The sequence below is a fragment of the Coregonus lavaretus genome (genome assembly GCF_964263955.1).
Source record: "Coregonus lavaretus genome assembly, chromosome: 18".
Classification (NCBI taxonomy): Eukaryota; Metazoa; Chordata; class Actinopteri; order Salmoniformes; family Salmonidae; genus Coregonus; species Coregonus lavaretus.
In genome coordinates this window covers 45,962,622-45,977,868 of record NC_140005.1, presented here as the reverse complement: position 1 = coordinate 45,977,868, position 15,247 = coordinate 45,962,622, and the positions used below count along the sequence as shown (strand labels likewise).

General features: G+C 45.4%; 1 protein-coding gene across 1 annotated transcript in view; it reads left to right on the top strand.

Annotated features, from left to right (window-relative positions):
* Positions 1–14,169, top strand: part of LOC311145665 (ALK tyrosine kinase receptor-like) — a gene marked incomplete at both ends in the record, with an annotated part of 155,661 nt that extends 141,492 nt beyond the window's left edge. The window contains 7 exons of the mRNA XM_084181928.1: positions 596–693; positions 2,142–2,234; positions 11,242–11,343; positions 11,612–11,746; positions 12,615–12,705; positions 12,994–13,426; positions 13,559–14,169. Of these exons, the coding sequence (XP_084038054.1) occupies positions 596–693; positions 2,142–2,234; positions 11,242–11,343; positions 11,612–11,746; positions 12,615–12,705; positions 12,994–13,426; positions 13,559–14,169 (1,563 nt within the window). The remainder of the gene's footprint in view (positions 1–595; positions 694–2,141; positions 2,235–11,241; positions 11,344–11,611; positions 11,747–12,614; positions 12,706–12,993; positions 13,427–13,558) is intronic.
* Positions 14,170–15,247: the final 1,078 nt, after the last annotated feature.

Genomic DNA, 15,247 nt, shown 5'->3' with positions numbered 1-15,247 from the left:
CTGAAGCTAACAGAGGAACAACAAAGGATGCAACAGCTGTTTGGCTGCTGTGCTCTGCAGTAAATCTGTCTCCATTTTGTTTGGGAATCTGTCTGCCAGTTGGTCCACCTATCTGCATGTCTGTCATGTCTATGTCTTCTGTTTTTCAGTCTAATTCTTTGTCTTTTTGTATGTCTCTGTTTTTTTTTGTGTAGAAGCTTGAATGTCTGTCCGTGTGTCTGTCTGACTGCCTTCCTGTCTTTCTGTTTGATTCTCTGTCTGTCTGATTCACTGTCTGTCTGTTATTTTATCGGTCTTTCTAATATGTCTGTCAGTCTACCTATCAGTCTTTCTCTGTCTCTGTCACTATGGGCTCGATGCAATCCGTAGCACTGAAGATCCGCGTTATGGTGCGATTTAAATGTAAAGGTAATTTCCGATTGAGCAGACATATGCAGCGTTTACCGTGAATACAGTCTCTGAGAACACGGGAACATTAAATTAAACATTAAATTTCAATTGCGCTGTAGTGCGGGTCTTCAGCTCTACGGATTGAATCAAACCCTATGTCTATATGAGCCTGATCTCTCCCTCTCTGTCTGGTATCTCTCTATAGGAGCACCCTTCCAGTCTCTCCATGGAGGACCTGCTCAACGTGGCCAGAGACATAGCACAGGGATGCCAATACCTGGAGGAGAACCAGTTTATACACCGGTAGGCCTACTGTGGTAGAGAAACATACTGTACATGGATTTATGTGTGTGCACATACTGTATATTCAAACCCACACAATATGCAATGACAGACACATACACTCTTTCTCACACTAATTTCACCCACTTACTGTATACACACACACAGACACACAAACACACAAATCAAATCAAAATCAAATCAAATTATATTTGTCACATGCACCGAATACAACCTTACCGTGAAATGCTTACTGACGAGCCCTTAACCAACAATGCAGTTTTAAGAAAATAGAGTTAAGAAAATATATACATTACAAATAATAATAAATAGCAACAAAGACACATTCACACCCTCCCAAACAAAAACAGATGGGAACAAAACGGTTTGCCTGCTTCCCCCGGCAACCCCGGCAACCGCCTTGCTCGGTTTCCATGGCGTCCGTACCTGTGACAGAATTTTCCCTTTCACCCCAAACTTCCTGCAAGTCATCCAATGACAAACAAGCCCAATTAAAGCAAATTTACCCCAACATGGGCAGTCAACTATTATACCGCCTAATGGTGTCGCAGGAGTGTAGCTACAGACACACACACACATACACACACGCAGACGCTAGCACGCACACACACGAAGGAGCACTAGGAGCACTAGGCTACACACAGGAGCACTAGGCTACACACACTACACACACACACACCAGCCCGACTCCTTATTACAATTCACAGCCACCGTCATCATCCTTAAGGCCACTACGTGTGTGTGCGTGTCACTAGACTACATTGTCTTGAGGAAAACCTGCATTGACGACATGCTCTCTTGGAGCGCATTAAGTATCAACTGCAATATCTCGAAGAGTGTGTGTATGCTGCTTTGTCATACTACTCAAATTCTGCAGCCTTTTAAGTCTTATTACAATCCCATACCATATAAATGCATGGATATGCTAAACCTGGCTGTGAATAACATTGTTTTGTTTAATCCAAATTCAAACAGTTCAGATTAACCAATTGAATGTTCAGTTAATACTTAATGCTTTAATACATTAATCTGTTATTGCGATAATCGCACGCTCAATTGTTTAAAGGGTGGGAGTAGAAACCAACATGCACACAACACAGTGAGCTACAGTACACAATTCTCAAGGATATTTGTTTTGAGTTCTCTGTTTGCCCTTATTATACCATGGGGATAAGATACCCACGTGTATACACATACAGACGAGCGCACACACACACACACACACACACACACACATACACACACACACACACACACACACACACACACACACACACACACAAACACACGCAGACAGACAGAAAAATACACTCACACACAAGCACACATACAGACAAGCGCACACATGCACAGATAGACAGACAGAAACACACACACACACACACACACACACACACACACACACAAACACACCCCTGTAAGGTTCTTCTTGTCTTGTCACTTTGCAGAGACATTGCGGCCCGGAACTGCCTGCTGACCACCAAAGGACCGGGGAGAGTGGCCAAGATCGGGGACTTTGGAATGGCCAGGGACATTTATAGGTACTGCCATCATAAAAACTCTTTAAACCCAGCTACTATAAAGGTATATGTGGACTGGGGTGGTCTGGCGGTCTGGGCCGTTGCCTCTGGAGCACATTTACGATATACCGCTACCAGCATGAGTTGGAGTCTGGCCTACTGCTATTTCAGCACCATCTCTCCTACGTTTCAACTCTGTCTATCTCTTTTCAAACGTGACAAAATACCGAAGTACTGGGACTGCCCCACTCCTATAAAAAATAAATATATTTAAGCAATAAGGCCCAACAATAAGGCCCAATAATGCTCAAGAAAGCACATATACAGTCCCGTCTGAAGTTTGCCAATGAACATCTGAATGATTTAGAGGAGAACTGGGTAAAAGTGTTGTGGTCAGATGAGACCAAAATGGAGCTCTTTGGCATCAACTCAACTCGCCGTGTTTGGAGGAGGAGGAATGCTGCCTATGACCCCAAGAACACACCATCCTCACCGTCAAACATGGAGGTCGAAACATTATGCTTTGGGGGTGTTTTTCTGCTAAGGGGACAGGACAACTTCACCACATTAAAGGGACGTTGGACGTGGCCATGAACCATCAAATCTTGGGTGAGAACCTCCTTCCCTCAGCCAGGGCATTGAAAATGGGTCGTGGATGGGTATTCCAGCATGACAATGACCCAAAACACACGGCCAAGGCAACAAAGGAGTGGCTCAAGAAGAAGCACATTAAGGTCCTGGAGTGGCCTAGCCAGTCTCCAGACCTTATTCCCATATAAAATCTGTGGAGGGAGCTGAAGGTTCGAGTTGCCAAACGTCAGCCTTGAAACCTTAATGACTTGGAGAAGATCTGCAAAGAGGAGTGGGACAAAATCCCTCCTGAGATGTGTACAAACCTGGAGGCCAACTACAAGAAACGTCTGACCTCTGTGATTGCCAACAAGGGTTTTGCCACCAAGTACTAAGTCATGTTTTGCAGAGAGGTCAAATACTTATTTCCCTCATTAAAATGCAAATCAATTCATAACATTTTTGACATGCGTTTTTCTGGATTTTGTTGTTGTTATTCTGTCTCTCACTGTTCAAATAAACCTACCATTAAAATTATAGACTGTTCATTTCTCTGTCAGTGGGCAAACGTACAAAATCAGCAGGGGATCAAATACTTTTTTCCCTCACTGTATATATATATATATATATATATATATATATATATATATATATATATATATATATATATATATATATATATATAACAAAAATCACAAGAAAATACAATATAAAATAATACAAAATAAAAGTAACAAATAATTAAAGAGCAGCAGTAAAAATAACAATAGCGAGGCTATATACAGGGGGTACCGGTACCGAGTCAATGTGCGGGGGCACCGGTTAGTCGAGGTAATTGGGGTAATATGTACTGGATGGCAGGAAGCTTGGCCCTAGTGATGTACTGGGCCGTACGCAATACCCTCTGTAGTGCCTTGCGGTCGGAGGCCGAGCAGTTGCCATACCAGGCAGTGATGCAACCAGTCAGGATGCTCTCGATGGTGCAGCTGTAGAACCTTTTGAGGATCTGAGGACCCATGCCAAATCTTTTAAGTCTCCTTAGGGGGAATAGGTTTTGTCGTGCCCTCTTCACGACTGTCTTGGTGTGCTTGTACCATGTTAGTTTGTTGGTGATGTGGACACCAAGGAACTTAGCTCTCAACCTGCTCCACTACAGCCCCGTCGATGAGAATGGGGCCGTGCTCTGTCCTCTTCTTTTTCCTGTAGTCCACAATCATCTCCTTTGTCTTGATCACGTTGAGGGAGAGGTTGTTGTCCTGGCACCACACGGCCAGGTCTCTGACCTCCCTATAGGCTGTCTCGTCATTGTCTGTGATCAGGCCTACCACTGTTGTGTCATCTGCAAACGTAATGATGCTGTTGGAGTCGTGCCTGGACATGCAGTCATGAGTGAACAGGGAGTATAGGAGGGGACTGAGCACGCACCCCTGAGGGGCCCCCGTGTTGAGGATCAGCGTGGCGGATGTGTTGTTACCTACCCCTTACCACCTGAGGGCGGCCCGTCAGGAAGTCCAAGTTCCAGTTGCAGAGGGAGGTGTTTAGTCCCAGGGTCCTTAGCTTAGTGATGAGCTTTGAGGGCATTATGGTGTTGAACGCTGAGCTGTAGTCAATGAATAGCATTCTCACATAGGTGTTCCTTTTGTCCAGGTGTGAAAGGGCAGTGTGGAGGGCAATAGAGATTGCATCATCTGTGGATCTGTTGTGGCGATATGTAAATTGGAGTGGGTCTTGAGTTTATGGGATAATGGTGTTGATGTGAGCCATGACCAGCCTTTCAAAGCACTTCATGGCTACAGACGTGAGTGCTACGGGTCGGTAGTCATTTAGGCAGGTTACCTTAGTGTTCTTTGACACAGGGATTATGGTGGTCTGTTTGAAACATGTTGGTATTAAGGACTCAGACAGGGAGAGGTTGAAAATGTCAGTGAAGACACTTACCAGTTGGTCAGTGCATGCTCGGAGTACACATCCTGGTAATCCGTCTGGCCCTGCGGCCTTGTGAATGTTGACCTGTTTAAAGGTCTTACTCACATCGGCTACGGAGAGCGTGATCACACAGTCATCCGGAACAGCTGATGCTCGCATGATTGTTTCAGTGTTACTTGCCTCGAAGCGAGCATAGAAGTAATTTAGCTCATCTGGTAGGCTCATGTCACTGGGCAGCTCGCGGCTGTGCTTCCCTTTGTAGTCTGTAATAGTTTGCAAGCCCTGCCACATCCGACGAGCGTCGGAGCCGGTGTAGTACGATTCGATCTTAGTCCTGAATTGACGCTTTGCCTGTTCGTCGGAGGGCATAGCAGCTTCCGGGTCAGAGTCCTGCTCCTTGAAAGCGGCAGCTCTACCCATTAGCTCAGTGTGGATGTTGCCTGTAATCCATGGCTTCTGGTTGGGGTATGTATGTACAGTCACTGTGGGGACGACATCATCAATGCACTTATTGATGAAGCCAGTGACTGATGTGGTGTACTCCTCAATGCCATCGGAATAATCCCGGAACATATTCCAGTCTGTGCTAGCAAAACAGTCCTGTAGCTTAGCATCTGCTTCATCTGACCACTTGTTTATTGACCGAGTCACTGGTGCTTCCTGCTTTCGTTTTTGCGTGTAAGCAGGAATCAGGAGGATAGAATTATGGTCAAATTTTCCAAATGTAGGGCGAGTTAGAGCTTTGTATGTGTCTCTGTGTGTGGAGTAAAGGTGGTCTAGAGTTTTCCTCTGGTTGCACATTTAACATGCTGGTTGAAATGAGGTAAAACAGATTTAAGTTTCCCTGCATTAAAGTTCCCGCCCACTAGGAGCGCCGCCTCTGGATGAGCCTTTTCCTGTTTGCTTATGCCCGATACAGTTCATTGAGTGCGGTCTTAGTGCCAGCATTGGTTTGTGGCATACATAGACTGCCACCCCTTGTCTTACCAGAGGCTGCTGTTCTATCCTGCCGATACAGTGTATAACCCGCCAGCTGTATGTTATTCATGTCATCGTTCAGCCACAATTCGGTGAAACATACGATATTACAGTTTTTAATGTCCCGTTGGTAGGATATTCATGCCTGTAGTTCGTTCATTTCATTATGAAGCGATTGTAAATTGGTCAATAGTATCAATGGCAAAGGCAGATTAGCCACTCATCGCCGGCTCCTTACCAAGATCCCCGATCTCCTTCCGTGATATCTCCTTTTCTTTCTACTGCGAATGACGGGGATGAGGGCCCTGTCGGGTGTCTGGAGCAAATCCCTCTCGTCCAACTCTTAAAATAAAAATTATTTGTCCAGTTCAAGGTGAGTAATCGCTTTTCTGATGTCCAGAAGCTCTTTTTGGTCATAAGAGACGGTAGCAGCAACATTATGTACAAAATAAGATAAAAACAGTGCGAATAAACACACAAAATAGCACGGTTGGTTAAGAGTCCATAAAACGGCAGCCATCCACTCTGGCGCCTTTACTCATCCAATGCAGCGCAATCCATAAAGCTTGTTGCATCATACCCAAGAATCGCTGCCAAAGGTGCTTCAACAAAGTACGGAGTAAAGGGTCTGAATACTGAATACTATAGTCTTTTATGATTAATAAAGGTGCAAAAATTTCTAACATCCTTTTTTTTAGTTGTCATTATGGGGTATTGTGTGTAGATTGATGAGAGAAAAAACAATTTAATCAATTTTAGAATAAGGCTGTAACGTAACAAAATGTGGAAAAAGTCACAAGGTTTGAATACTTTTAGAATGTACTGTATAAAGATTAGCTGGTTATCCACTAACACGTGGGCTTGTGCTTGAGAGATTGTTTATGAGACCTGTGTTAATTTTCTATAACGCCTGCTACAAGAAATTGGTCATTAGGTGTCACGCCCTGGCTCGGGGGACTCTTAAATGTTGAGCCAGGGTGTGGAGTTTCTGTTACATTTTCTATGCTTTCGTTCTAGATCGTTTATATCTATGTTGGCCAGGGTGGTTCCCAATCAGAGACAGCTGTAGCTCGTTGTCTCTGATTGGGGACAATACTTAGGCAGCCTTTTGGCATGTTCGTTTTGTGGGATCTTGTTCCCTAAGGTTTTGTGTATAACCTAGGACTTCACGTATCGTTTGGTTTATTGTTTTGGTTCGTGTGTGTACTCAATAAAGAATGTACGCTTATCACGCTGCGCCTTGGTCCGCTTCAGTCAATGATCGTGACATTAGGGCCCTGTGTAGCTCAGTTGGTAGAGCATGGCGCTTGCAACGCCAGGGTTGTGGGTTCGATTCCCACGGGGGGCCAGTATGAAAATGTATGCACTCACCAACTGTAAGTCGCTCTGGATAAGATCGTCTACTAAATGACTAAAATGTAAAAATGTAATTATTAGTGGATGTGCATTGTGTATGGTTCTGGAAAAATGCGTTACAAAATTGCATTTTCATAGACAGACTTGAAAGCCAGATCAGTGATTTTCGCAAAAAAATCAGATTATACTATTTGGATTAAATAATGTAATTATTAGTGGGTCTTACGGTGGTGAAAGGCTTATAATTAGCCTAGGTATAATTTTGAATTGTAATTTTGAATAAATGAAATTTTCCTGACTGTTTGAAATTCAGTGTATTGACCATTAATCGTCCAACAAAGCTTATTTAGAGAAAACAAGATATATTGTGAATCGCCCATAAGTTTAAAAAAATGTAAATACAATTTTTTGGCCATATTTCCCAGCACTAATACCTCTGGATCCTCATGATTCTCCCCCTCTGCAAAGACCAATGCTTCCGACTTTTCCACGGCGTACGGTCCAGCCAAGTTTAATAGAGTGTATGATTTAACTTTCTTTGTCTTGTCTGATAGACGTTGGAGTATATTCGCCATTCCTTCTCAAACTTTTTCCAGTTGTCCGCAATGTTTTCGTTGAAAACCAGTACGTCAATGCAGCGCAATCCCTGTGCCATTTCACCACTTCTGACACCATGTGATGCGTGGGCGAAATAAGGGAGTCTGACAACATTACTGCCAGTGTAAATGTCCATAGTTTACTTCACCATTAGCCTTTCATACATGGTACATCGTGTCACACTTAATGATGTCCCCATACACTCCACTTATAGTGTCCTAATTTAGTTCCAGTGTAACCCACCCATCTACAACAACCCAAAACTGGCTGCATGTCTGGCTGGTATGGGGTTTACCCTTTGTGGAATAACCCCTTTGTCAGGATTATGACAACAAATATGTCAACTCTGTCCGGATCATGGGACAGCTGAAATCGCCACTGACTCACCATATCACAAAATACCATAAATCCAAGTTGCCTGACATAACAAGATCACCAAAGTACCACATCTATACTACAGTATATAAAAACTATAAACATCAACACATGCTTCTTTCTTTCAACAGACCTCCCACACTTGGTAGTTTTTTTTAACAACTCCCGTCGCACAGTCCATCATGTAGTTTTTATGAGGCGAATCGCAGGGGGGAGTGAATCGACCGCGCTTTAAAGTGACGGGAGTCTGTGATTGACCCTAAAAACCAACTAATCCCTTTGAAAACGGCCTATGTGGCATCAACGTTTATTCTAGTGTCAAAATTGACTACAAAGTATAAATAGGATAATTCTGGTCATAAATAATAATAATAATAATATGCCATTTAGCAGACGCTTTTATCCAAAGCGACTTACAGTCATGCGTGCATACATTTTTGTGTATGGGTGGTCCCGGGGATCGAACCCACTACCTTGGCGTTACAAGCGCCGTGCTCTACCAGCTGAGCTACAGAGGACCACAAAGTTAGTCTTGTCTAAAACAGAGTTCGTAACCTCAGTGCGTCACAACAAGTAAATGAAGGTTAGGTTTGGATAACAATTATGTCAACAAATTATGCCCCCTTTTGCCAAGCTCCACGTGCAAATCGCCCCTCTGCCCACTGTGCTTTGCTTTCAAAGGATCACAGACGACAATGCAATGCATGCTGGCATGAGACAAAAGAGTGTGAAGCAGTGGGGAAAGTGGTTGTATGTGCTAATTGTAGGGGTGGCCATGGGGCTGGGGATCAGATATGTCCAGTGCGAGAGAAGCAGGTTGAGGTTTCCAGGGTAAGAGTAGAGAAGAAATTGTCATATGTGGAGGCAGTGAAGAAAGTAGAGGAAGATGGGTCAAGGGGGGAGGGGGGGAGTGGTGAGAGTATGAGATACGTACCAGTACAATGGGATAGGCAAGCAAGTGATATATGTTTCAGGAAGATTGGATTTTTAGCGTTTATAGCAATTGTTATTAATTGTACTGCAGGGATGGAACATAAGTCGAAGAAAATTGAGGTTGTGGTGGCAGCTGCAGAGAGATATTTGGGTGGACGAGACCTGACAGCAGAAGAGTTACAGGGAGTGTTAAGTGATGATGTCCCATCATTTCAGGTTGAGGGCATGAGGTAGGAGTGAGTATATTTAAATAGTGGAGAAGGGTGGGGTTAATTGTTAGTAATAGTTTTGAATTTGTGAGTGTAGTGTTAGATGGTAGGGTATTTCTTTGCTTTGTTTTATTTTATTTTTCAAGGAAAAGATAAGGGAGTTGTACTCCAGTCTAGTTCTTGGTGGTAATGCCACAAATTGGATGCGAAACCCAACTTTACATTTCTGTGTCACCAGAGGATTTTAGCCCCATGGATAAATTATTAGACTGTATTAGTGATTTTCTATGGCTCACAACTTCCTCCAGCTAAATCAAGACAAGACCGAGGTACTTATTGATAGAGCCAAAGCACAGAGATAGAATCTAGCCGCACATTTTAATTCACGGGCAATAAAGATAAAACACCAGGTAAAAAACCTAGGTGTTATTATAGATTCTGAACTCAATTTATAATCACACATTAGGAATGTGATCAAAAATAGATTTTTACCACCTGCGAAACAAGGTGCAGCCGTTTCTCTCTCAGGCTGATACAGAGAGACTCATCCATGCTTTTATTACAAGCAAGCTTGACTACTGTAATGCTCTCCTGTCTTGTCTACCCAAGAAAGCCATTGGTCAACTGCAAAACATACAGTATGCTGCAGCACGGGTACTGACCAAGACCAGACGGAGAGCACATATTACACGTTTTAAGGTCTCTGCACTGGCTGCCTGTGAGTTTATGAATTAATTTTAAGATTCTTCTATTGGTTTTTAAATCAATCCATGATTGTGCGACCTAATACATGTGAAACATGCTTTAAAGTTATGTACCCAGTAGGTCCCTCAGGTCCTCTGGTACTGGCCTTTTAACTATCCCAAAGCCTAGGACCAAGAGGCATGGCGAGGCAGCCTTTAGTTACTATGCCTTCAGCCTCTGGAATAGCCTGCCAGAGAACCTGAGGGGGGCTGAAACTGTGGACATTTTTAAAAGAGATCTTAAAACACACCTTTTTAGCTTTGCTTTTCCTTAGGGAGATTTTGTCGTTCAGTTTTTATTGTTAGTCTTTAGTTTTTTATCCTGTTATGTTTGTTGTGTAGTAAATATTTCAGTTATTTTATTAGTTTTTTTCCTGTGAACACATTGCGTTGCATTCAATGTCTGAAATGTGCCGTACAAATAAAGCTTGATTTGATTTGATCCAACACAATCATGAAGTTTGCTGACGACGGTGGTAGGCCTGATCAACGGCGATGATGAGACAGCCTACAGGAGGAGGTCAGTGACCTGGCAGTGTGGTGCCGGGACAACAACCTCTCCCTCAACGTCAGTACGACCAAGGAGCTGATCGTGGACTACAGGGCTGCAGTGGAGCGGGTTGAGAGCTTCACGTTCCTCGGTGTCCAACTCACTAAGGCCTTAAAATGGTCCACTCACACGCTCATAGTTGTGAAGAAGGATCAACAGCGCCTCTTCCCCCTCAGGAGATTGAAAAGGTTTGTAATGGGCCATCAATCCCTCAAAAAGTTATACAAGGACACACCCAAGAAACACCCACATCAAACCACGTCCCCATGCCAACTCATGTTTAGCTTCTGTCATGGCCGCCAGAATTTCTAGAGGAGCAAACAAAAAAACAATGCCAAATCAGAGGGTGCAGTTCCCCTTTAACTTTTATCTTCTCAGTGTGTGTTTAGGACCGGCGAAGATTAAACGGGCTGAGGCTGTTATCAGCGGGTAATCTGATAGCGGCGTCGCGTATCAGATAACAACCTCACAGCGGGAGCTTGATACAGTTTAAAACACAACTCGGCTCGGTCTGTGAAAAAATAAAAAGAATCCCCCTTTTTTCTTGAAGATAAGGAGGACTGAGGACTTTCGTGGGCGTTTACGCGCTCTGTTACAGTTATTGTAATTGTGGATCAGCACGGCGCGATATCACTGTGTCAAAGGAGGATCTAATTATTAGAGCTGATGGTGTGCTGTTTCCATGGCAACGCTGGTGTGACTGAACTTTGGCCCTGCCCTTCTCTCTCTTTTCATCCCTTTATCTTCCTGTTGTGCAGATCACCTGTATGTGTGTCTGTGTCTCCCCACAGGGCCAGCTACTACAGAAAGGGTGGGCGCGCCATGCTACCTGTGAAGTGGATGCCCCCCGAAGCCTTCATGGAGGGGATCTTCACATCCAAAACGGACACGTGGTACGTTCCATTGTAACGCACTCCCAATAACATCTTAGTTCTCATGAATGTCACCCCCTTTCATTTCACCCCTCCAGTCTACCTCACTTCCCTCTCTCTGTCCTTTAATGGAGAATATCATCTTTCACCTTTTGAAAGCCTCTCTCCCTCCTCCCTCTCTCCTTCACCCCTCACTTTGCCCTTATCACCTTTATGATTTATGATTCTCTCTCTCCCCCCACCTCTCACTATCTTCTTCCTCCTACCTCTCTCTCCCCCTCTGTCTCAGGTCCTTTGGAGTGCTGCTATGGGAGATATTCTCTTTGGGCTATATGCCCTATCCTAGTCGCAGTAACCAGGAAGTGTTGGAGTTTGTCACCAGTGGGGGAAGGATGGACCCTCCCAAAAACTGCCCAGGGCCTGTGTAAGTCCAATATAACCCCAAAACAATCACACTTCACCCAAACACATGTAGCAGATGTGTGCTAGCAGGCTAGTGAAGATTGAAAAGTGAACTGTCGCTCAGTCATCTTCCGCCCCTGTCTGTGTCCCTGTATTACACAGGGATACAAGCGTACACACTCACACACAAAACACACCCATAACTTCTCAGACTATCTCGTGCTTGCCCACCTTTTCTTTTTTGATAGTTCTTTCACAGAAAGATAGACACAGTCCCCATGTAGTACGATTCATCTTCGTCACGACTAGCTCGCAACAGGCCCGTCACATTACCACAGCATATTACACAAGAGTAATGAATCCAAGTCAAATCAGCCCTAATAAAAATAAATAGCTTGATTCGATGTCTCAGTGGGGTACCCCAGGGTTCAGTTTAACCCCCACTGACTTTCCAACGGTAATCACTCGAACTAGCGGGATGTTACACTTCATTGACAACATTGTGTGTGAGTTTGCGTCTGTCAAGTGACGGCACTAGGTCTGGGTAGGATGTCGGCTTCTCTTGGACATTTCAAAAGGACTCTTCAGACAGACAACTCTCCAGACAAATCACAAGTTTGGGTAGGCGGGGCTTAAAATGCAGGCGGGAATTGTGCTCATGTTTAGCTAGGGTAGCAAGCGGCTATGGCAGTGATGTTACCAGTGACACTTCCCATTTCCGACTCGTCCTGTCTGTCCCAACTGACGCCGCAACTTGTACAGATGTTTTAGCTGGAGCATTGATACATTGCCAGAAGCAAACTGTCTGTCTAGAGAGACTAGTCAATGTGTGCGAAGTTCAAATAGAGGAAAAGTTTTTGATTGTGCTTTTGTGTGTGTGTGTGTTTCAGGTACCGGATAATGACACAGAGTTGGCAGCATCAACCTGAGGACAGGCCCAACTTCTCCACCATTTTGGAAAGGATTGACTACTGCTTACAGGTAGGGAGCGTAAACATCGAGAGTCAACACCTCTGCACCGGAACTGTATTAATGTGTCTGTCTAACTGCCAAGAGATTATTTTTATATGTTTGACTATTTTAAAAAGTTATACAGCTCATAACCTGTATTCCTTTTGGAATAGCTTCTAAGGTTGATTGAATTAGAAGTACAATTCAGAACTATGTTATTTTCTACAAATTCAGACATTGGTAATGTTAATGTCATAGCTTGTTGTTCACCATTGTTAGTGTCTAATGCTAGTACCATTGCTCCTCTATCCTCTCCAGGACCCTGATGTGGTGACTGTTCCCTTGCCTGTGGAATATGGCCCCCTCCCTGAAGAGGAGGAGCGGGTACCCATGCCCCCTGAGGACCTCACGGCCTCCCCCCTGCTGGTGTCCACTCTGACGCCTGACGGGGAGGGGCCCGCACCGACACCGTCAGCCCCCCAGCCTACCGAGGAGAACCGAAGAGTTCAACAGCCCCTCCTCCTTTCCAGCCAGCCCCCCGAAACTGGCAAGCCCGAGGCGGTGGCTCAACAACTCCACCCCCACCCCCAGACATTCACCATGACCGCCACCTCCAAGGCGCCTCTCCCCATCTCCACCCAGCAGCCCAACCCAGAGGGGGGCCACGTCAATCTGGCCTTCACCCAGGGCCACCCTGGGGATAAGGAGGGTCGCAATGGGAAACCCACCAACCTGTGGAACCCCACCTACGGCTCCTGGTTCCTCCAGCAGCAGCAGCAGAAGAAGCAGCAGCAACAACAGCAGCAGCAACAACAGCAGCAGCAGCAAAAGCAGGAAAGAGTGGGCAGTGGAGGTGGGGGAGTTGGAGGTGGGAGGGTTACAGGCGAGGGGCAGGAGCACCAGGGGCGGACTGTGGCCGAGGCGGTGGGGGCCCTGGGTCTCCAGCACCAGCAGCACAAGCAGCAGCAGTTCCAGCCACCGTATCCCTTCCATCCACAGCAGCAACAGCATCAACAACAGCAGATGCAGCTCCAGCAGATGCATCTCTTACATCACCAACAGCAGCCTCAGCAACAGCAGGGGCTCTGCAGGCCGCTTTTGCCACCTCCGCCCCCAGCCCAGGCCACCTCCTTGGGTACCATTGCCCCTACCCCTTCCCCGCTCCTGTTAGATTCGGCCACCCTTCCCCCGGTCCCCCTATTCAGACTTCGCAGATTCCCCTGCGGGAACATCGGCTATGGCTACCAGGAACAAGGGTTGCCCCTGGAGGTGACCCACCACCACCCCAATCCTGTCTCTGTCAACCCCACTCCTCCACCGCCCCCTACCCCGCCGCCCGTGGCCTCCCAGAGAGAAGTGGCGGGGACCCAGCTGTCGCTGAGCCACTCGACAACGGCCAAAGCCGAGGACAGCCTCCCTCTGCTGGTCACCATGGGGACGGTGCAGGACCCCAGGCTACCCCGGATGGAGGGCCACAATGCCACAGTGCTTTAGCCCCGCCAACCCCCAACCTTGCTTTTTGGCTTCCACCTCGGAGACCGTGTGTACAGACAGATAGGCGTACAGCCAGACTTGATACACCGTGCAACACTGTGTCAGGACACCTTATGACCAGCCCTCCCATCTCGACACCTTGGTTTCATCCACCGATTGGCTCGACCCATTGCATTGAGTCCAAAATGTTTTATCCCAATGAGATAAAATGGCTGTGGAAATACCAATGGGGTGTTAAAGCACATTGGAGAGCTGCAAAAGACCATTAGGAAGAAAAGGTTGTGGACCGTTGGCTAGAAAAACAGGAACGATGTACATTTTGCAGCACTGGCTAAAGTTTAGTAGGCCATTGTAGCAGGACAGGGTTAGACGTTTCCATCCGGTTGAACTAGCTAATTTCTTCGTAATGTATTCACGAGCCAACCGCTCATCTTCGCGGCTCTGTAGATGTCAACGCAGCCTTTCATACGGAGTCATGCTTGAAACACACACACAGAACATACAAACACGTAACTGAGAACCATACACATCTGCCAGATGTCTAACTGACTGTAACATTAGCTAACTACTTCTTTGGCTGTCAATCATCGCTGGTGATCCATTTCATTGGCAATTCTTCTTCAATTTCCTTCGGGACTTCAGGCCTTGGCAGTTGATTCACCAATCGGAAACAACTTTTCCCAAAATATCGTGAGAGTCGGACACTGGATTCCAGAGTTTTTTTTTTTTTTTTTTTTACGATGAAGAAAAAAATGTGTTGATGTTTGCTTGCCCACTTGTTTATTTATTCATTTGTTTATTTATTAATTGGGAGCTCTGTAAATTATTCACGGACACACTTCTTACACCCAACCTTATCCAAATTAATTTGACACACTGTACATTGTTTAGCTATTTGGCTTTTTATTGCAGGAACTTTTGTCCAACGTCGACTTAAATGAATTAAAAGAATCCCTGACCAATGCACTGAATGGTATTTCAGATAGTTGGAAACTGGATGTACTCATGGAGGTGAAGGTTGCTATGGTATGTGGGTGGAAGTGAAAGGGAATTGTTGGGGGGGGATCATGGTGCCATG